Genomic DNA, 21604 nt, shown 5'->3' with positions numbered 1-21604 from the left:
CCTCCATGCCCAGTTCTATGAGGTAGAGAGAGAACCCAGGGCCTCATGCACATCAGCAAGCAGTCTACCAACAGGGCTACATCCCCAGCCTTTGCCAGTAGTTATGTCCTGAAAAGATATTTCCGTTAGTTCCTTTTCACTGATAACAAAACTGTAAGCATGGCCTTTATTCTGTTTCAGAGCAGTGTCTAAGGAAAGCATAGACGCTTACAGAAGAGGAGACTATTGGAAGTTTAGAGTGAACATTAGAGAAAATGGAGGATTTGAATGTATCTTCAGGCATGTATAATCTAGTTACAAGCAGATGAGCCAAGAAGAAATAGTTATCATACTTGGGGATGACTTACGTCCATTACATGCATGTGCTTGGTTTAGCTAATAGAATGGACGTGGCTAATTTGGCACAAGGGGAAAGCAAGGCCCTGCTTACCTGAGTACAGTCCTGCCATTAATTCAGAAGCTCAGCTCCTGCTGCTGGTCACACCCTATCTCTGTGGTCACTCTTTCTGCCTTGAAGACCACTTACGGCAAGTACGTGGAAATACTGTGTAAATAAGGGCTGACTGAGGAGAACACACTCGCTTGAAAGGGTTGAGGTAATGAGATAATCACTTTTAATCACGTTTTTACTTAAAGATTGTTTTTATAATACATTTGTATCTGTTTAGTTTCAGTCATTAAATCAAAGAACAGTGTCTTATGGTTTTTGCTACTTCACATAAGCAGCAAGTGATGAGAATTGGGGTTGTGGTACGAGGGATGTCATTATGCAGTTGGTCCAGCAGGTGGAGGTGTTGGCTCCTTAGCATGTGCTAGTCTGTTCATGGCCAGCCCACTGAGAGATGGATTCTAAAATGCACAAGAGCTTAGCATCTTGACCAGTCCTTTGTGTGATGTCTCCTTTCTATTTTAAATATAGAAGTTTAAAGAATTGTTATTTAACAACCCCAGGGACTGGGGTTGATAGTTTATTCATACAATAAACTGTCACTGTAATTAAAAATTCTCCCAAATTGCCAGGCTAGAGCTCCTGTTCAGTTCTCCAGCCAGCCTACCATTTTATAGTTAACGTTTCCATCATGTAAGTTTCCATGTAAAATGTGCAGCTTCTTAATAGCTGCTTTCCAGAAGTCTGTTCTATAGTCATACTTTATAGATGTTGTTGAGCATGCTTAGGTGAAGCAGTCCAGTTCTGGTTTCTTTTTGATGTAAAATACCAATTTTTGTTATTTTTTAAAGATATTTCAAGGAAACAAAGATTATCACAAGGATGTTCGTAATAACTTTTTGCCACCAATTATTGCACGTTTCATTAGAGTGAACCCTGTCCAGTGGCAACAGAAAATTGCCATGAAAGTGGAACTGCTCGGATGTCAGTTTACTCTCAAAGGTAACATCAGTGGTCCTCATCATCCCTTTTAAATCTCCTCTAACTGACACACAGGAGTCACACAGACCCATGGGATACGGTGACTTTTCCATGCGTGTATGCATAGATAAAGGTCAGATCAGGGGAATGGTCATCTGTGTCACTTCAGGTAGATGCCATTTCTTGGTATTTGACACCTTTCAAGTTTCTCTTTCTAGTAGGAATTGCTCACTTGTTTTCCTGCTGAAGCGTTGCCATCAGAATGGTTTCAGAACACAAATGAGACAGCAGCAGGGTTCTTGTGAGGCAGTGTTTTGTGACTGCTTTCCAGGTCTAGTCTTGGAGACTTAAAATTAGGCTCTGTGTGTTGAGGTACATGCGGTAAGGGATAGAATAGCAACCTTAACGTGAATAGCTTTTATTTGAATTAATTAAATCTGGAATAAATTTACTCAATATTTTATAACATCTTGCTGTTATTTACTTATACACCACAAAACTATCACTGTGCCTGACATAGTTGGCTCTCCATGCATACTCACTAAAATGAATTGAATATGCCATATATGAAGCTATAGCTAAGACCTGAGCAGAGTTCTGCTCCCCAGAAATCTTCTAAGATTACCTATCAATGATCTAATTATTGAAAAGCTGAAAAATCTGGGTTTTTTTTTTCCATTTAATGCAAAGTATAATTATTCATCTAGCAATTTAAAATTGCTCTGTAGAATTAAGCAATTTAGGAAATGTTGAACATTTGACATTGCTATTTTTAAACTATAATTTTTAAAAAGCAAATGTATAAGCATTTCTAAACCATTTTTTAAGGTCGTCTCCCAAAGCTTACTCAGCCTCCACCACCTCGGAACAGCAATAACCTCAAAAATACTACAGTTCATCCCAAACTAGGTAAAGGTATGCCTGTTTTTAATGTGAGAGTTTGATATGCCCTGGATTTATGACATGTTCTATAACTATATTAACAAGATAAAATTGGACTTTCCTTAAGTTATTAATGATTAAGAAATAAATAAAGATTTCTTCAAACTGTTTTCAAGGTCGTGCCCCTAAATTTACTCAAGCACTTCAACCGCGAAGTAGGAATGAACCTCCTCTGCAGCCGGCACAGACGACCACCAGTGCTGATATAAAAAATACGACTGTAACTCCCAGTGTAACCAAAGGTAGGCAGATCAGGCACCAGCATCTCACCTGGTAGGGTTCTTGTTCTCAAGTAAGAGTTTCCAGCTCACGTACTTCATCTGTATCTTTCCAGCTAATCCAAAATAAACATATAAAACTTCTGGCCTTAGGGGAAAGCCTGCTGGAACCTCACAGTCTGTTCTCTGAAATATGAAAGCCTGATGCTGAACTGTTGTTCTGCATTGTCCTCTAGGCCTCTTATGATCCCATCAACTAAGTACATGAGTCTCAAGCTCAGAAACACATCACTTCCAGAGTTAGTAAGCCACAGAAGCAAACAAGCTTTTTAACCCAAATTATGTATTAATTTACCAAGGGGGGATAGAGAGTAGAGGAGAGCTTTAAAACATACTTCAGTTAACACTCTTGTTTTTTAAATACTCCCTGCGTCCTATACATTGGTAATTTTCTTTTCTGATTACTAATTCAGACATTAGAATTACTTCTAAGTTTCATTACAATGATAAGTACAGTGTTAAAATTGTACGAATTGTTCTTTTTGCTTATTGAAAAGAAAACTTTCGGTTAAATTCAGAAAATAAAATGTCAGTGTCACAGGAGGAAAAAGCAATCAGTGTTACCATGAAAAAAATGGTCATTTTCAGCAAAGTGTGGAAAAGAATGTGTTACCAGGGAAACACTAGTTCCTATCTCAATGAAAGAGAGAAACTCTCTAGTACGATTTTATTACAGGATGAGGAGACAGCAGGGCAGGCAAGCTGTAAACATTCACAGCTACAGAGAAGCTGGAGAACAGGAAAGGAGAAAGTTGGCAAGCAGGGTAAGCCACTGAGAACCAGCACTCCCGGGCGGGGGCCACACCCAGAATACCCTAAAAGAGAGGAAGAAGGACTAAGAAAAGCATGCTTTACTGCCTGGCTACTGTGGTGCAGGGTTCAGAGGATCCGGGAATGATGCTAGGCTCTGCACAACAGAGACTCAAGGTTAGAAATAAAGTAGACAGTTTATGAAGAAAAAGCACTTCAGCAGTGGAAGTGGGGTCATTGAGCTGAAGGAAGCTTCAAAAGGCTAAGGCTGCATGGACCCTGTATAGGACATTAGCTGCACTCACACTCCTGTTTGAATTTCAGGCTTTGCTCACACAGTCTCTACTTGTACATGAAATCCAGTGGGAGAAGTGTCCAGTCTTCATGTGCTCTGGCTTCTTGATCTTCCCACCCCCAGTCACTGCTCTCCTGCCACTAGAGGGCGCTTCATCAACAGTATATTTACACACACACACAATTTAATAATTAATTTTCTAAAAGTTTGTATAAAGTCAGATGGTTTTCTCCAGCTTTTCATACATGAGCTTCTTTACTGTTCTTCCTCGTGGTATAGAAGAAGCTAGAGAGAAATGAGAGTACTCAAAGCAAATACACTCCAGCTTTTGGATAGTAGAATGTAGACTACTCTTGGGAAATTGGGGGGCTTTGTTGTTTGTTTCCAAATCTAAGATGAATTGTTTATATTTACACATGGAGAGCAGAGGACACCCTCAGATGTGTTCCTCGGGCAACATCCATATTTTCTGTAGGATCGGATCTGTAGCCTGGGCCTTGCCCACCAAGCTATGTTAGCTGGCCATTGAGCCTCCAGATCTGCCTGTCTCTGTGTCCTCCATACTGGGATTACAAGCACATGCCAACACTCATGGCTTTTGTATGTGTGTGTGTGTTTAGTATAGATTCTGGAAACTGAATTCAAGACCTTGTGTCTAAAAGGCAACTACACTACTAGCTCCTGAGTCTAAGCAGTTGTCTTAAATTCCAGATGTCTAAGATTTAATCAAACTAGCCATGTAAACCTGTACTGTTTCCTCCTACTGTAGGAAGGAAGGAAGGAAGGAAGGAAGGAAGGAAGGAAGGAAGGAAGGAAGGGAAGGAAGGAAGGAAGGAAGAAAATACATATTTGTTTCTAATTCTGTGTGCTTCCTGGCCTCGGTCATTTTGGTTTTCCTCCTCCTCTTCCTTCTCCTCTTCCTCTTCCTCCTCCTCCTCTTATCATCATCATCATCATCTCTTTCTCCTCTTTTTCTTCATCCTCTCCTCCTCCTCTTCTTCCTCCTCCTCTCCTCCTCTATTTAATTCTGTGGAGAAAATCCTGTCATGGTCAGATGTGTGGTGGCACTCTGACAGATGCCCACAGTGAGCTCTTCTGTTCTCTAACACTATTGTAAACACTCCCATATTCTCAAACACTGGACCAAGAGCCCTTCATTCACTCTCCATCTCCCCTCCACCTTTACAGAGTGGAAACCATACAGAGGAGAATCCCGTTGGGGGAGCCTTCTCTCTCTCCTCTGTCCCAGGCACTGGTAAAGGAAGTCTGTGTGCTGCCCTCAGTAGAGCTCTTCCTTTGTAGCCTGGCACCCATGCATCCACTTGTGAGCTCCCTGGCGTCATTGCCCATCTTCTCCCTGCTGCTCTCTTCTGTCATATGCTGCCGCCTCTGTTGGAGCCAGCTGTAGTAAGGAGGTGCTGTGGGTCAGAGAGCACAGCTGCTGGCTGTGCGTCCTCTGTGACTTTGAGCATTTGCTGTTCTTGTTCAGCTCACTGGCAGAGGATTGTGAGGTGAAGGAAGGGATTACTATCCCAAGTAACGTGGAGCAGATCATTTTCTGTGGGATGAGATGAGGATTGACCAATAGAACTCGAGGTCTAACCCCAGCACTGTGTGTGTTTTATTCATGCACAGATGGCTTTCTGGGCTTGGCTGAACTGTTAGTTGGCCATGTCTGAAACTATTTTGTTATGATGTGGTGACATCCTTCTCAGTTGGTTGCGTCTCTCATCTGTAACAGAGCACATCTCACTTTTCCCTCTCCTCACTGCATCCTCAGTGTCCTGGTTTTCACTCTTCTGCAGAAAGAGGAGTAAGCATCTTTAAAGATATATTTTTGAATATCTTGATGTCTTCCTCAAATCTTCTGGATGCAGAATTGTAGCCTTTAATAGATTCTTATACACACTGTCTCAAAATACTCACCAGAAATACATATTTATATTTATTTATATCCCATCAACAAACCTATTTCTTGCTGTATTCTCGATTCTTCTTTCAAATGGCGACCAGTGTCATAAGCGAATATAGCACCTTGTTTTCATTTTAACTGACAGTTCTTTGTAGCTGAGGATTACTTGTAGTTTCTTGACGGGTTTGTAGGTGACTGTGAACTTGTTATTTTATATATATATCCAGTGATATCTTACAACATACATTTTACTATGTATATATAAGTTGCTTTCTAGTTGACCAATGTGTCTTTTAACTTTTGGTGGCTTCTAGTAATTTAAGAAACACTGCCTCTGCCAGGCAGTGTTGGCCCATGCCTTCAATCCCAGCACTAGGAGACGGAGGTGGTACATCTCTGTGAGTTTGAGGCCAGCTTGGGCTATAGCCTGAACTACACAAAGAAACTAACTACCCTGTCTAGGGAAACCAAAACTGAACAAAACAAAAACCCAACCCTGCTGTTAAAGCTGTACAGAGGCAGAGGTGGAATGAGCGAGCAGCAAGCTGAGTGTAAACACTGAGGTCTCCTTGTAACCGGCTTTGTTTCCTACATGTGTAAAATATTGAGCTCTGTTAACCTCTTTCAACATCTCTGTCATAATGTCTGCTTCACTGTTAATGTCGTTCTTCTTCATGGCTTCAGATGTCGCACTGGCTGCTGTTCTGGTTCCTGTGCTGGTCATGGCCCTCACCACACTCATCCTCATTTTAGTGTGCGCTTGGCATTGGAGAAACAGGTCAGTATCCAGCTTGCTTACATGAGATTGGGGGAGGGTGCGGGGATAGGAACAGAATCTCAGTATGTAAAATAACGGAGCAGCAGCACATTTCACCTGTTAGGATAGTCACTAGAATAAGGTCAGGTTTTTCCTTCAGCTCCACGGATAGTTAGGTACTGGGGGCATACCAACATAACTATGGAGGTGCTATGTGAGCTTGGGTCAGGAAGGGCTTTCTGGGAATGAGAAATGTAGGTTTTATTCTATAGATTAGGAAAGCACGAAGTGCCAAGCAGACCGGTTATATCAGATGCCTTTGGAAAGTGACAGGATTTGTGAAGTGAGGTTCTGCTGACTAAAAAAGAGGAAATGAGGCAGCCGGATGAATTTGGAAACAGTTTAGTCAAACAGAAGTACAACCTCATGAATCTACAAAAGGCGTGTGCTCTCCCTCTGTCTGTGCATGTCAGATGCATGACTCTGGAAGAAGCCGCAGCATCCTGGAGTGATGTAAGATTTCTGGCTTTGGTCGTCTGACCAGAAGTGATGCTGTGAGTTGAGAGAACATCAGAAGGGTCAGGTTTGATAGAGAGGGAAGATGGCTTATTTGTTCAGTCTCCAATAAATACATTTAAATACTTGGCAGCTACTTTATGCCAAGTGTTGACCCACATGCTAGACTCTAGCAGCTAGAGGGGCTGTACATCCTAGCAGGCAGACAGTTTGAGCTCTTTCTGAAAGACAGACTCCTGATAATATAAATGAGTTATAAGCTATGTGTATCCTCCTTTATAAAGCAAAATCTTTCTTGGTGTAAACACTAACTTTACTCAGATTAGATTTGCATGATTTTATCAGCGCCCTTTCATTTGGTAAGTTTTCTATGTAAAAGGCTGTGTATAAATAGTAATGCTTGCTTGTTGTTTTTATAACACATACATACATGCATGTGTGTGTGTTTGTGTGTGTATAAAAAATATGCTCTTTGTTTATTGATTTTACATGAGTGCTCTGCTACGTGCCCACCTGCATGCCAGAGGACATCAGATCCCTTTATAGATGCTTGTGAACCACTATGTGGCCACTGGGTACTCAGGACCTCCGGAAGAGCAACTAGTACTAACTGCTGAGCCACCTCTTCAGCCCTATAATATATTTTTTTATTAATTGAGGATTGCATAATTGCATCTTGATCATATTCTACCCAAACTCCTCTGGGATCCACCCCCTTCTCCCATTTCATCCAACTTTGTGTCCTCACCTATCCAACTTAATCAGTGTTTTTGTACATCTACCTGTGAGGAGCCACACCCTTGAAGAAAACTGATTAATTCTTCCTTTTCAGGTAACTATTAATTATCAGCAACTCCTCAGATAGGGGTAGAACTTTCAAGAACACCTCCCCTCTGGGTGCTGGGATTTTTATGTCTTGATCTCTACGTTTATACCCTGTGTATTTAGGTATACAAATACCATGTGGTGCGTGTGCAGATTAGAGAACAGCTTGGGGGAGTCTGTTTCTCTCCTTTCACCGTGTGAGTTGTAGGGATCAAACACAGGTCCTCAGACTTGATGGCAAGCCACTGTACCCATGGAGCCATCTCAGCAGCCCAAGTGAGATCAGCAGTGTGTGAATCAGGAAGTGTCCTGTCACTGCTGGCTCCTTTAGTAAAGCATCTGCTGGAGGGTAATTCTCAGCACAGAGCTCTGAGGTGGAGGGAGCAGAAAGGATTACTGCTCATTGTACTTGTACCGCCTCTTCCTCACCGATGGATGTAGGTCCTTCCATGCCTGGAAGAGCATTCTCCTCCCCCACTTGTCACTGCTGGTTGTGACATTGCTGTTGGCTGGGGTGATGGGGCGAGGACATCTATATAATGAAGACCATGAGAAACTCAAGACTTTTCTGTACTAAAGTACCGCGTGCTCCTGACGACTTCTTCTCCGATCTTTATGCTGCCCTTTGGGAGGTTTTTACTAGAGCATTCACTGTTTTCTAACTTTTATTTTCAGAAAGAAGAAAACTGAAGGCACCTACGATTTGCCGCACTGGGATCGGGCAGGTAACTTGTGGCTTCTCTTTTCAGCCAGAGAGAAATCTGTCTCCTGGCTATAATGGTGGATGAAATATGTTCTCAGGTCTTTAGGGACTCCTCAGATAGAAGTTAATGTGCTGTCCTGAGGCTGCTCTTCCAGAGGACCTGGGTTCAATTCCCAGCACCTGTGTGTCAACTCACAACTCCCTATAACTCCAGTCCCAGGGTCTCTGACACTCACACAGACATGCATACAAAACACTATGATAGCACATAAAACAAAAATGAATAAATGATGTGTAAAAACTTACAATGCTTCGCCATCTGGTTCATAAGTAATTGAAGGGAAAATGTAAGCACACATTGTTATCTTTTCCTCTAGAAAGATGGTCTTTTCCTGTAATTATTCATCTTGAGGAGACCAGCCTCTTATGTAATCTGTGTAAGCACCACATACGAAAGAGGGACCATGGTCTCAGGAACTGTATGTGTATATGACTCTGGTGAACCTATGTGGCCCTTGGTCATTTGAACTGCTGAACATCCCCTCCTAGAGAGTATGGTGCCATGACCAGAGTATAGTGGGGTACAGCCTAGGGAGGGCGAAAATGTGTTGGCAGTTTTGAGAAAAGCTTTTTAAAACTCTCTGGTGACACTGACATGCAGTGACTCGTTTCTGCATGAGTATTAGTGCTGCTTTGCACTGAACGTTCTCTCAGAGCGAAGTCATGTCTGTAGCTTTGGTCTCTGTGTGTCTGTAATATGTGCTCCCTGGCTTACAATCGCAATGAAGGTTGGTGGAAAGGAGTGAAGCAGCTTCTCCCTGCCAAATCAGTGGAACACGAGGAGACGCCGGTGCGCTACAGCAATAGTGAAGTTAGTCACCTGAGTCCGAGGGAAGTCACCACGGTGCTGCAAGCTGATTCTGCAGGTAAGATTCCATAGCCCTGAGTACCAGGCCACACTACGGAGCATGCTGATGCGTGTTCCAAGGACCTTAGGACTTACAGTATATTTGATCTTATATGTTAACGATAATCTATGTTCTGGGACTAGAGAAATGGCCCAGCACTTAAAAGCACTTAGGGCTTTTACAGAGGACCTAAGTTCCGTTCCCAATACCCATATGGCAGCTCACAACCACCTGTAACTCTAGTTCTGAGTGATCAGATGCCCTCTTCCGACTTCTGCAGGCACCAGGCCCACACATGGTACATAATGTGTATGTAGGCAAACATTCATACACATAATTTTTTAATATATTAACTTATGTTCTGAAGATTAACTTTTTAAAAAAACTGACCTCGAGAGAACAAATCATTTTTGCTTAGATGTTCCTCATAAAACTGTAGCACTCCTTTTCTATCCATCAGCCTGGGGATTGACTTGCCCGCCCAATAAATAGGTTCCCAGGTCCCAGTGAGAGATGCGGTCTCAGAAAACAAGGTGAACAGCTCTTGGGAAATAATGTCCAATGTGGACCTCTGGCCCCCACATGGACATGAAACCAAACACAAGTCAATAAAGATGAGGAAAGGCTGAAAGAACCAGACCGTGACATCCTGCCTCCCTAGTGTGCAGTCTCACATTTCCTGCTTGTAAATACTTGATGCAGAAGTATGTGAGTCAGGCTTTTGGCATGTCAGGTGGCTGCCGTGATTGCCTAGATAACGTGTGTTTCAGCTGGTCCCTGTGGTCGGGAACTCCATAGCTTTACATTGATCAGTACCATTGTTTGGTGTTAGAGCAATCTTTAGCTGTCACCTTAAAAGTATGTCATTCCTATTTTCATAAGTGTCCCACTGTGTCTTGTGGCATCCACAGAATATGCACAGCCCCTTGTGGGAGGAATTGTTGGCACACTCCATCAGAGATCTACCTTTAAACCTGAAGAAGGGAAAGAAGCAAGCTACGCAGATCTAGACCCTTACAACTCTCCAGTGCAGGAAGTGTACCACGCCTATGCTGAACCGCTGCCTATAACGGGGTCTGAGTACGCAACCCCAATCATCATGGACATGTCAGGACACCCCACAGCCTCAACTGGTCTGCCCTCCACATCCACTTTCAAAACTGCAGGGAACCAACCTCCCGCCTTAGTGGGAACTTACAACACTCTTCTCTCCAGGACTGACAGCTGCTCCTCGGGCCAGGCTCAGTACGACACCCCAAAAGGTGGGAAGCCAGCAGCTACCCCAGAGGACCTGGTGTACCAGGTGCCACAGAGCACCCAGGAAGTATCAGGAGCAGGAAGGGATGAGAAGTTTGATGCTTTTAAAGAAATCCTTTGACGGTGGTGCTGCTTCTTACAAAGCATCCATTTAAGCACATGGCTTTTTAACTTAGTGGTAGTAATAGTAGAATGTCTTACAGATCTGTCACTGAAGTGGTTAGGGACCGTGGTGACCGAGGTACAAGAAACTACTTGCCTTGCCGTCTTGCTTTAAAGGTGTTACCGAGTGGCAGTTACTGCTTGCCTGTTACATGTCAAACTTCCTGTTTGTTACTACTGTAAAACACTATTTTTAATACAGAAAAAGCACCCTATAATGCACTTCAAAGAACCTGAAAATCACTGAGTATTTATTACCAATGCTGCAGGTACATTGATGAACTTGAGATGGTTCTGTAAGCCTTGCTGGCAATAATGCATGGTACTGTTCTTGAAATACCGAATGGCTTGAAATTCTCCCTTTGTGAAGGTGGGTACTGTTGTGCTTTCCTTCTCCTGTTGTCGTCCTGTGTGACTGTCTGCTTCCCTTTTCCCCTCACAACCATCAGTGATGGATAAGCAGTGTTCTGGCTGTAGACATGTACACTTCTCAGTATTTCCCTAGGAAGGTGCAGTTAGAGCATCCCACCGTGCAGTGATGACACTCTTAGCAGTATTAACCCTCACGGTACAGGGCGTGGCCTCACCTGTACGCTGCCCACCAGGACCCTTTCTGACCTCGCTCCAACCTCTGTTGATAAATGCCGGTGGCCTCCTTTTCAGTAAGCAGTCATGGGAAGCCAGTCCTTCCTGTCTTTAAGTATACTTTTCCACAGAGGAGCAACTTACAATGTAGAAAAGCTATAAGATGACTCCTCACCATCAATAAAGTAAATCGTAAATTACATTAGGGAAGAAATTAATGGGAGAGTAAAATTTAACCTTTGCTTTATTTACACACAAGCCCAAAAACATGCACATTTTCTGTGCATCCCAAGGTATTTTATAATTTTACTCAAATAGCTCTTTAATTTCAATTCTCTTCACTAAACCATTTTAGGAAAAAGAAAGCCAACATACCAGGTCTGATGGTTCAAGCCTGCAATCCCAAGTAGCTAGGAGGCTGACACAAGAGGACCCCAAGGTCAGTGCTTTATAGTCTACAGAGAGAGTTCAGGATTAACCTGGGCCACTCATTAAATAAGGGTCGGGGCTCTGTCTCAGTGGATTAGTGCTGAGTATAGCAGGTGAGGCCATAGCTTCAATCCCCTCTGCTACAAAAAGAAAAAAGGCAACATGTGCTTCCCAGTCCATGTGATTCTGCCTTCTGTCTGGGAAGAGGCTTAAGTGGTCCTTTGTGTCAGACCTGGTTGACAGAGATGCTGTCACAAATTGTGTGTAATCCTTCCCAGCAACAAGTACTGAGCACAACCTGAGCTGCAGGTCACCCACTTCAGGTAGTCAGGTGAATTAGATATTGTAAAGTGTTGGCCTGTAGACTGGGACTGTCCCTCTTCACAACCCTATTTGTAGATGTTGAGTACACTTGGCCGTCAGGTCCCAGGCAGTTTCTCAGCTTGTACCATCCAGGTTATAGAATTGGCAAACTTGACTAGATTTGGATAGTGGTAAACAGTACTGACTTTGCTTCCTTTCGCAAGTACATCAGTGTTCGAAAAGTTGCTCAAAGCTGTTTCTGTAGGCTCCCTGCCACCTTCTCCTATCTTTTTTGTTGCTTTTATTGTAATTTGCCTTTTTTCTTGCAGCATTTGAGACACAGTCTCACTCCTTGTTGGAAAATCAGTGCACATTTTGTTTCCAAATCATGAAGCAAAAAAGCACAGATGTTGACTTTGTACTAAAACATTTAAGAATGTGTAGGGCACATAAGGCAGTTGTCCCCTTTCAGGTGGGAACAGAGCAAACCATTTGCTGTTTCGTTTTTATTCATGCTTTTCGGGCAGAGAGTAGGCTTTTCTTTGAGACACGTACCCCATGGAAGCTTTAAGAGATGTTTTGAAGATGAAGTTTTCCCAAAGAAACCTGCTATTTTGTATAACTGGGTGTCCAAGAACTTTATAAGAGCAAAGTGAGGCTGTTTGTTGATACGATGCGCATCGTGAGACTTGATTCCTGATGGCACTGTGCTCCCCTTGAACTCTACCAATGTTCCCATAAAAGACTTGTTGTTAGATGTTTTTTCCTTTGCAGATAGAGCTGAGCCTGATTGAAATGATCTTTCTGGTTTTGTACTTTTCTCTTTAGCTTTTGTATCATAAAGTGTCCTCAGTCCTTAGTCACTCACATGTCTGGTAAATCTTTGGAAGACAATCAAGTAAAATGTGAAAGTCCACTTTTGACTAAACCCCCTGGTTACTTTGTTTTGCTTTAATTCTTTGCTTGAAATCTTCTATACTTAAGTCACTGTGGCTTACTGGGTTTCTCTTTGCCTGCTATACGGTTGATTGTAGAAATACAGAGACAGCAGTGTGGCAAGTACAGCCTTTGGAGGCTCCAGAAAATGACACTAACTTGGCTGTCACTTGACCCTTGGAACCAGCACAGATAGTGTAGATGCTGTTTGTGGATCGCAGTAGTTCCTGTTGAGGGTGATGGGGCTGGTCCAGTTATTTAATTCATGTTTCACTATTTGCACTTTCCATTGAACCATGGGTCGATTTGCTGTTCACATGGAGAACATATAGAGCTGTTACGGTTGTCGTGTGTCATGTGTGGGCTTCTCCCTGCCCCAGGGACTGAGGCATTGAAAGTGTGGCAAAGCTGTGGCAAGGAACTGAGTCAGCGATGCCATGTCCTGGCTCCACATTGTCACCCAGAGAGCAGCAAAGGGGAGTAGATAAGGCAGACAAGACCACTAGACGGAACCCAGAGATGATGCGGGCACTGGGAGGTTCTAATCCTCCACGGAGAACCGACAGGGCTCTGTGTAAAAAGGAGCTGTTAATTCTACCTTTTGGGTTGAACTTGAAAGTCCTTGAACTGCAAAACTCTAGGGAGTTGGATGGTTGTAGGGTATTTAGGTTAACTGTGGCGCCAATCTCAATTAGACCAATTGTGTGGTTTTGCTCGTGTTGGCATCAGGAACGGTGGAAATAAAATGGATTGAAATACACAAGTGGAAATGGCTCCAGTGTCAGTGACACTCTCCCAGAATGTATTTGTCTTACCTCGGCATGGACTGCAGTCACTTGATATTTGTATATGTTGCTAGAATTTAGGCTGTTGAACATAGTGAGATTCTAATGTGTTTTTAATAAATTATATATATATGTGTGTGTGTGTCTTTCTCAGATTATTTGAATTAAATAAAACAATCTTGACATCATAGTCTAGAAAATGATGAATTTCTCAATGTTGACAACAGTCACCTTTTATTTCAAAATACTCCTGCTGGTTGTTCCTTGGTCCCCCTCCCCCGTGCGCTGCCTGTTGCACAATCCTCAAACCTGCCTTATTATGGAAGTGAACCTGGGCATCGCAGCTCTGCATGGCTGTGGGGTAAAGGGGAAACGCCCATCAGCATGGAGAGTTGGCTAGTACCAGTGCCCTGCCCCCAGGGAGGTAGCTGGACCCTACCAGTGTGAGTGTTGTTTTTAGTGTCTCACTCTTTTTCTGACTTTTCACTCGTTAGGAAGGAGGCCGGTCACACCAGCATTTCCAGTAACACTTCCTGTTCGCTCTCCCCACCCCCTTCTACCCCCTGTAGCCTTTGGTTGTGAGTACTAACAGCTAAAAGGTAAAACTTGCCACACAGGCTGTCTGCTTGCACTTCATCAGACTTATCTCTCATGTACCTGAAAGACCTACTGAATGTTTCACTGAAGGTGAAATGTAGTTGTGTGAAATGTGACATTCCCCACAAATAAACAACAACAAACCTTAAGGTTTTACTCGCATTACTTTACTCTTCTAATTTTCTTCAAACATGTAAGTTTTTTTTTTTAACAGTTTATGATGATACACACCCCTCATCCCACAGGAAGCACAGGTTCACCTCCGAGTTCAAGTCCAACCTGGACTACCTTGTAGTTTCTGGGCCATCCAGAGCTAATAATATATAGACCCTGTCTAAAAAGAATTTTTGAAGAAATGATGCCATAGGGTGCAATGGCAGAACTTGGCAAGAACTGAGGCAAGAAACCAAGTTCAAGGCCAGCCTGGGCTACATAGTAAGAACCTGCTCCCCCCACCCCCAAACCAAAGTCTCAGGGTGCTCATCATGTGAGTGTGCTTTTCTAACAGGGACAAGGCTATCTTTACTCCCTATAGCAACTTATTACTGGTTTAATTAATTGCAGAGGAAACGTAATTAAACCACTGTGGATACCGTGGACTTCTACAACCAGGCGATTCGAGTTTTCTGCACTTGACCCTCTGTCATACGCCCAGGAGTAGTAACCTTAATAAGCATCTCAAAATAATATGTGACTATCAGAACAAGTGAAATTACCTAAATCTCCTAGAATTCTTTAAGATGAAGGAACTATGAAAAGGTATTTCAAAATACCTCAGAACACTAAAGATCACATTTAAAAACATGATCAAAACTATATATATTTCCCTGACATCAACTAAAATTCTTATTTTTCATAAATATATTCACAGAAATTTAGCTGGTGGTTACAAATCACCAGGCAGCAAGAGACTTAATATACATAATTATTTGATAAGTTCAATATATTTAAAAAATAAACTAAAATTTGCAGTACAAAAATAAAACTAATACTGTTTAGCATCATCATCTGAATCTATACAGTCAATCTTGAGTCAAGTTGATCACCATTTTTTTCTTTATAATGTCCTTTAAAAAGAGCTGCTCTGCGGTCAGATTGTGATAGGCGTTCTGAAAAGGAAAATGAAATAGGCTTGTCATCAATCCCGCACTCCAAACACTAGCCAAGTGAGATACTCTAGTACTCTGCCTGGGAAAAGTTTCTCATAATAAGCTCTCAGGTGTTAGTGACAAGGTACATGGATGTCTGTTACATGAACCCTGCTTGCTCAGTTTTTGGCTTGAGAGCATCCCCAAATCTCATTTTCCACCTCAGCTGTACCAAGACCGAAAGCTTAAGTCAGAATGTGCTATGTAAGGGTAGCACCTGGAAGCCATTTTTAAAAGTTGTCCTGGAGATAAGATCCCATAAAGCCTGGTGTTTGTAGGATTTGGTGGTTTTCGAAGAGGATTTCTTTTAGCCCAGGTCTGCTCACACCTTTGTGTAGTAGAGGATGACCTTAAACTCCCCTACCCCCACCTTTAAAACAACAATTCTGAGCCTGGCGTGGTTTCCAGTGTTTATCACTCCACCTGTGTGGCATCGGGACGATCATAAGTAGAGGGCAGCCTGGATTACAAGGGAAGATCCTACAAGATAGTTTTCAAAAGATCTAAGATAGTATCTCAGTGATAGATGATTTGCTTGGCCTTTGTGAGTCCCTGAGTTCAGTTTTCAGTCACCTGCAAAAATAGTAATTCTTCTGCGAGGTATGTAGTTTACTGGCTGACGACTTGCCTAGTGTGGTATACCACCATAAGTCCAATCACTAGCCCCACAATTCAGACAGACAGACAGACAGACAGACAAACTGTTCAGTATTCTTTTTTCAACTCCTGTAAGAAACAAGGGCTGAGGGAAAAGCTCCAAATATATTCCGAGCTTAAAAATTTGCTCTCACGGTAGAGGAACAAAAGACAGCAGTAATGTTCAATGTGAATATTATATCTTCAGCTCTGAGATACTCTGGAATGATTCAACAGGAGACCAATTCTGTGAGCCATCAACCGATGCTTTTATAGTAAATTACTCACATTTCACACTTTTAAAAACATAGCATTTTTTTGTGTCACTCAGGATGTATAATTCATCTTAGAATTCAAAAAATAGGAATGTCCTTCTCATTCAAAACTGGAGCCACCAGTATCAACGTGTGATCAGGAGGATGATGCTCTGGTCAAGAGGCATTGTGTAGGTGGAGTCTTCTGTAGGGTCACATGTTTCTAGACCAACTTGTCTACTTAACTAGAGTGTGAGGATACTTATTATGACCATGGTGATTTTGTGGGTTCATTGGTCTCAGATATACCAGTTGAATATATTGAATTAAGTATTATTTAAATAAAAGAAAAATCTAAAATAAGACTCAGCCTCTATTGGGGTTTGATGAAACAGCACCATGAGGCTATCCAAAAAATTCAAGACCCACACAAGTTAAAAACTGCTGCTACAGGAAAATGACTAAAGTCCTATTTGCAGCCTTTGGGAGCTCAAGAGTATGAAAAGGGACACACGGTCAGCTGGAGACAACTCAGGTAAAGTACTTGCAGGGACCTGAGTTCTACTTCTAGCTTATGTGTAAAATGCTGGGTGTGGGGATGTCGATCATACTTGTGGTCCCAGCACTAGATAGTGGCAACAGACTGATCTCTGGCTGGCCAGACAGCCTACACTGCTTAGTAAATTCTGTACCAGTGAGACAGTTAAAGTGAGAAGTAACAGTCAACATCGACCTCTGACCCCCGGAGACACCCATGTATGAGCCTACAAACATGAACACATACATTTTTAAAGTAAGGAGTTTTTAAACAGTGAAAAAGGAACATTACCTTCTTCATCAAAGACATGGTAGCGTTCCCATAATAGTGTAAAGGACTATTTGGCCTGTAGAAGTTGTACTGGAAACCAGCAAGGTGAACTTCACTGCATATGTGAAATGCCATAGTGATGGCAATAATTCCCGTCGTAGGGTGTTTGGGTTTCTAAGAAGAAATCAGAAACTTAAAAATACGAATGAGCTACATTCTCTCCAAGCAGCTGGCTGCCCTGGTCTGACAAAAAAATGGGTTTCTAAATACGAAGAGACATTTTCAGCCATCATTATGTCAGAAGACTCAAGCCCCAAAGAGAACACATCCCTCTGAGGACATACACTATGACTGATTATCTTGGAAAGTCTCTAAAATATAATGTCACTGCAATTTTAGCGCAGAAGGCCTCTGTGAAGAGTATCATGCTGTGTTTGAACAAAGGTGAAGCATCTTGAGTCTACCTCCTATGGAAAAGATAAAGCCTTTGGAGAATTGAAAATATCAACAAAAGGTCAGGAGAGTCTGTTCACTAGTTTGTGCCCTCATGATCAACACTATTTTTCTCCCTTCTCCAGCCTCTGAGATTGAAGCATTCTAACACACTCCCACCGTGGTGTGTTACCCCCAGCATACGACAGGAACTTCTAGAACTCAGCTAAGAGTCTCTTACCGCTCTGGGAGGCAGAGCCAGGCAGATCTCTTGAATTTGAGGCCAGTCTAGTCTACAAAGTGAGTTCCAGGATGGCCAGGGTTACACAGAGAAACTCTTTCTGGAAAAAATGAGGGGTGGGGTGCGGTGAGGGGATTTCTTCCTGAGAAATGCCTCTGGTATTTCATGTTGACTGACAAAGTGCTTGAGACCATTCTTTTCACTCCTAAAAGCTACATCCTTGTCCCGAAGTTATTCTGTGCACAAGGGTCCTGACAAGCCCACTAGCCCTACAGAGCTTGCTGCACAACACTGAAGATGAGTTTGTAAGACATAAACTATTGGCCATTCAGAACGAGAGTCTAAAGCTTGTATGTACAAAGACAAAAGAAGCCCAAAACACACACTTCTCCCTTAATGACATTTTTTTCAACCTGTAAAACACTGTCCAATTTCATGAATACATCTGTAGTCCTAAGAAAATACCATCTGAGCCATGGTTCTTAGGGATTTCTGAAAGCTCTCATGTCCCTCTGTGCCCTTGGCTGGATGTATAGTTCAAATATGTGATGATATGTACCTACCTGATCTTTGGGAAATACTTTGGGAAAACGAAGCAGCTGAAAAGCTTCTCTGGTAATATATGGATCTAATATCCGGATTTGGTATTGGTTATAAATCAATTTTAAGGCTGGTTTCTTCCAAAACCCATCGGTATTCTGAAACAAAGGACACAGAAAATTCGATGCTGTGGATGCATTTTACTATAGAGTGAAAACAGTACTGAGCATAATCTGAACCTAAATGGTTTGGCCAACTTACTATTTTTTTACCTATCAGTATCTCCATCAGCCACCTTAAGTCCTGCGGCTTAAAGACCACGAGAACCGCTGTAGTGTTAGGATCATAGTGACTAGGGTCGGAAAAGATAGACTCTGGGTAAAAAAGCCGGAAGGTTGTCCTTTTCCCAACTTCCTCTTCATGGCCTAAAACAGGCCCATTATTCATTCTGTGGGTAGTAAGACAACAACACACAGGATGAGTGGTGTACAAACCATTTCATCGAGTTCTGAGACTTCAGAATTGGGCAGGTGTCAGACATTCCCACACTGTGGAACCCCAAGACAATCGATTAATATTTTACAGTAATGTCAAGGGAAAACGTTCCTTCTCATGAGACAGTAATCTGTATTCAAATACTAATTATGATGTCAGTCATTCAGTCTGACCACACGGCTAAAAGAAATAGAATACAGAACTACGGCATTAACTACAGTTAGAAAGAGACCATGGTGGATAACCACGCATAGGTACTTTAGATTTACAACTAATGGCCCTGAGTTCTTGAGAAAGTTATCTGCCTGCAGGCTATACAGCCCTAAAATATGTGGATGTGTACCCACATGACTGATAGGCATGAGTTACATTTGAGTTAGCGTGAAGACCCACTGAAATTGTGTTCTGGGCTGGAAAGATAGCTCAGTGGTTAAGAGCATTTGGTGTTCTTACAGAGAACTGAAGTTCAGTTCCCAGCACCCACATGCTGGTTCACAACTGTCCCTAACTGTAGTTCTAAGGGATCCAGTGCCTCCTCCTGGTCTCCACAAGCACCAGGCACACTATGTACTTACATACATGCAGGCAAACACTCATAAAAGTAAATCCTTTTTTGTTGTTGTCTTTAAGTATTCTGAAATTAACCCCATAAAAATTCCACATCACACTCAGCACAATTAGAAGAATGTCTTTTGCTACTGAACTAAAAACACTGTAAAAGATCGACTGCTGGATTACTATATGTTCAAGGCCAAAATTAGACGCTCACTGAGCACACACTATAAAGGTATTCTATTAAAAAATGTTTTGTTTCTAAAACAGTGTCCCCTAGATGGATAAATATAATTTTACCCCATTGCTACCAACTCTGAACTATACAAGACACTTGCGGTGACTTTCAAACTATACCCATGGTGTTTCCCTACAAAGACTGGCCGAGGTTCTATTATCCCAGTTAAGTGGGAAAATGGATGAATCTAATTGTTTTATAAATTACAACTTCTTCAAAATGGGCAATAAAGAGAAAGTAAGATGTCTTGCTATGCAGAAACCAGCTTGTAACTCAGAAAACCTCCAGATGCATTGCCAGCCCTTCCCAGTGTGTAGCCTCAATGGCTGCTTAAAGCTACTATTAATACACATGGAGGTTGAGTGGGGGTGAGATGGAAAGGGAGAGAGAAGGGGGGGAGAGAAGGGATAGGAGAGAAAAGAAGGGAGGGAAGGAGAAAAGGGGAGGGAAAATGGAGAGAGGGAGAAAGGGGGAGGGAAAGATGGAGGGAGGGGGAAAAGGAGAGGGAAAGAGGGAGGGAGGAAAAGTATTACCCAGATAAGAACCTTACCTCCCTTCTGTTCAGACAATTGAGATAGGAAAAATATTTCCCCTACACTATGTATGTATCAGAGACTGTTGGTAGCTGTAGCCATGGTCACCATTATTACAGAGAACGAATTACCCTTGAGCTCTTAACCCTATGACATCTTCTTCTTTATGCCAGGCCCACTTTTCACCTCAACCACTTTAACCATGTGCCTTCTTAGATTCTGTAACCACCTCCAAAGCTCAGCTCCTCTTTCAACTATTTGGAACATTCCTCAAAAGTTGACTATGCTGATCTCTCCCTCCCCTGGTCTGTCAGTCTCTCCTCAGTTTATTCCAGTTGGGCTTCTTGCCATATCTCTTGCCTACAGTTTATGCCAACCATGCATGACAGTGACCATCTCTTGGCAATCCAGCTGCCTCCCCACCTTCTGCCTTCACACAACTTTTTATCATTAGGCCCCCTTGACTGCTTTTCTGAAACACATCGCTGGTGGATCACTCTTTTTTTTTTTCTTTTTCTTTTTCTTTTTTTTTTTTTTTTTTTTTTTTTTTTCTTGTTCAACCTCTGCCTTAAGAGCTCCAAACCTCAGTACCAGGCCATCTCCTGTGTCTGCTTCACCCTGGGGAATCTCCCCGAGCTCTTAGTTGAAATTCAGCTCATAGGCTGCTCACTATTGAAAAGTGTCCTTTATGTGACTGTCCACTCACCTACCACATACCTCAAAAACATTACAAAGCGACAGAGTAATGCAGGACATTTTATGTACCTCTGAACCTAAACCTGTCTCTCAAACTTGCTAAATGACTGCTGCTCTCTAGCCAATGGACAGAGCTGAAGACAGGCAGAGGTGCCCTTGTATCCTTTATTTGGAATGTTTAGCCACATCTAATAAAGCAGCAAATGCTGAAACCACTTTATAACCTAGCTCCAGTCTGTCCACTTCCCCAATTCTGCCCAAGCATCTGCTGCCCAAATATAGCAATGACTCTTGATGCCTCCTCCTCTGCCTTTCCCCTCATGCACCTCAGCATTGTCTGCTGCAGGCAGAAGGCTTTCAATAAATAACTATTTCATTAAGATCCTATATAAAAGGCTTCAGGAGCTCCAAATGAGCTTAAAATTAAAATGTAATCTTCAAACCTTAAAATCCCTACATAGCCTGAATTTTGCCCACGTCAGCAGCCTCTGGTTAGACCACTCTCCTGAGCCTGGGTTTATCTGCTGCTCCTCACAAACTGAGGATAAAAGCCTCCTGAGGACCTATAATACATACCTTCTCTGTCTGGGCAGCTCCTCCACTGTCTTCATATAGCTAGTCCTGTATGTGTCCTTTGGTCTAGCTTAAATTTCATCTCCAAATGGTAACCCTTTCCCAAGTAGTCACTTCATAATTCTTTATCATCTTTTTTATTTGTTATG

At 42.4% G+C, this 21604-nt stretch overlaps 2 protein-coding genes across 6 annotated transcripts in view; one reads left to right on the top strand and one right to left on the bottom strand.

Moving 5' to 3' along the window:
• The window catches only part of DCBLD2 (discoidin, CUB and LCCL domain containing 2), a 53164-nt gene extending 39316 nt beyond the window's left edge, over window positions 1-13848 (top strand). The window contains exons 10-16 of one of the 2 annotated variants that reach the window (XM_080918712.1): window positions 1240-1390; window positions 2198-2278; window positions 2428-2553; window positions 6231-6324; window positions 8320-8369; window positions 9136-9273; window positions 10167-13848. In XM_080918712.1, the coding sequence (XP_080774838.1) occupies window positions 1240-1390; window positions 2198-2278; window positions 2428-2553; window positions 6231-6324; window positions 8320-8369; window positions 9136-9273; window positions 10167-10633 (1107 nt within the window). In that variant the 3' untranslated portion in view covers window positions 10634-13848. Of the gene's footprint in view, window positions 1-1239; window positions 1391-2197; window positions 2285-2427; window positions 2554-6230; window positions 6325-8319; window positions 8370-9135; window positions 9274-10166 lie in introns of both variants that reach the window. The other variant, XM_080918711.1, reaches the window with a different exon arrangement.
• Window positions 13849-14454: 606 nt separating this feature from the next.
• ST3GAL6 (ST3 beta-galactoside alpha-2,3-sialyltransferase 6) overlaps window positions 14455-21604 on the bottom strand; it is a 59557-nt gene continuing 52407 nt past the window's right edge. For all 4 annotated transcript variants that reach the window (XM_080919351.1, XM_080919350.1, XM_080919349.1 and 1 more), the window contains 4 exons: window positions 18630-18816; window positions 18392-18526; window positions 17177-17329; window positions 14455-15418 (listed from right to left, as the gene is read on the bottom strand). In XM_080919351.1, the coding sequence (XP_080775477.1) occupies window positions 15332-15418; window positions 17177-17329; window positions 18392-18526; window positions 18630-18816 (562 nt within the window). In that variant the 3' untranslated portion in view covers window positions 14455-15331. The remainder of the gene's footprint in view (window positions 15419-17176; window positions 17330-18391; window positions 18527-18629; window positions 18817-21604) is intronic.

This window comes from Micromys minutus (assembly GCF_963924665.1).
Source record: "Micromys minutus genome assembly, chromosome: 7".
Taxonomy (NCBI): domain Eukaryota; kingdom Metazoa; phylum Chordata; class Mammalia; order Rodentia; family Muridae; genus Micromys; species Micromys minutus.
This window is presented reverse-complemented; position numbering and strand designations above follow the sequence as displayed.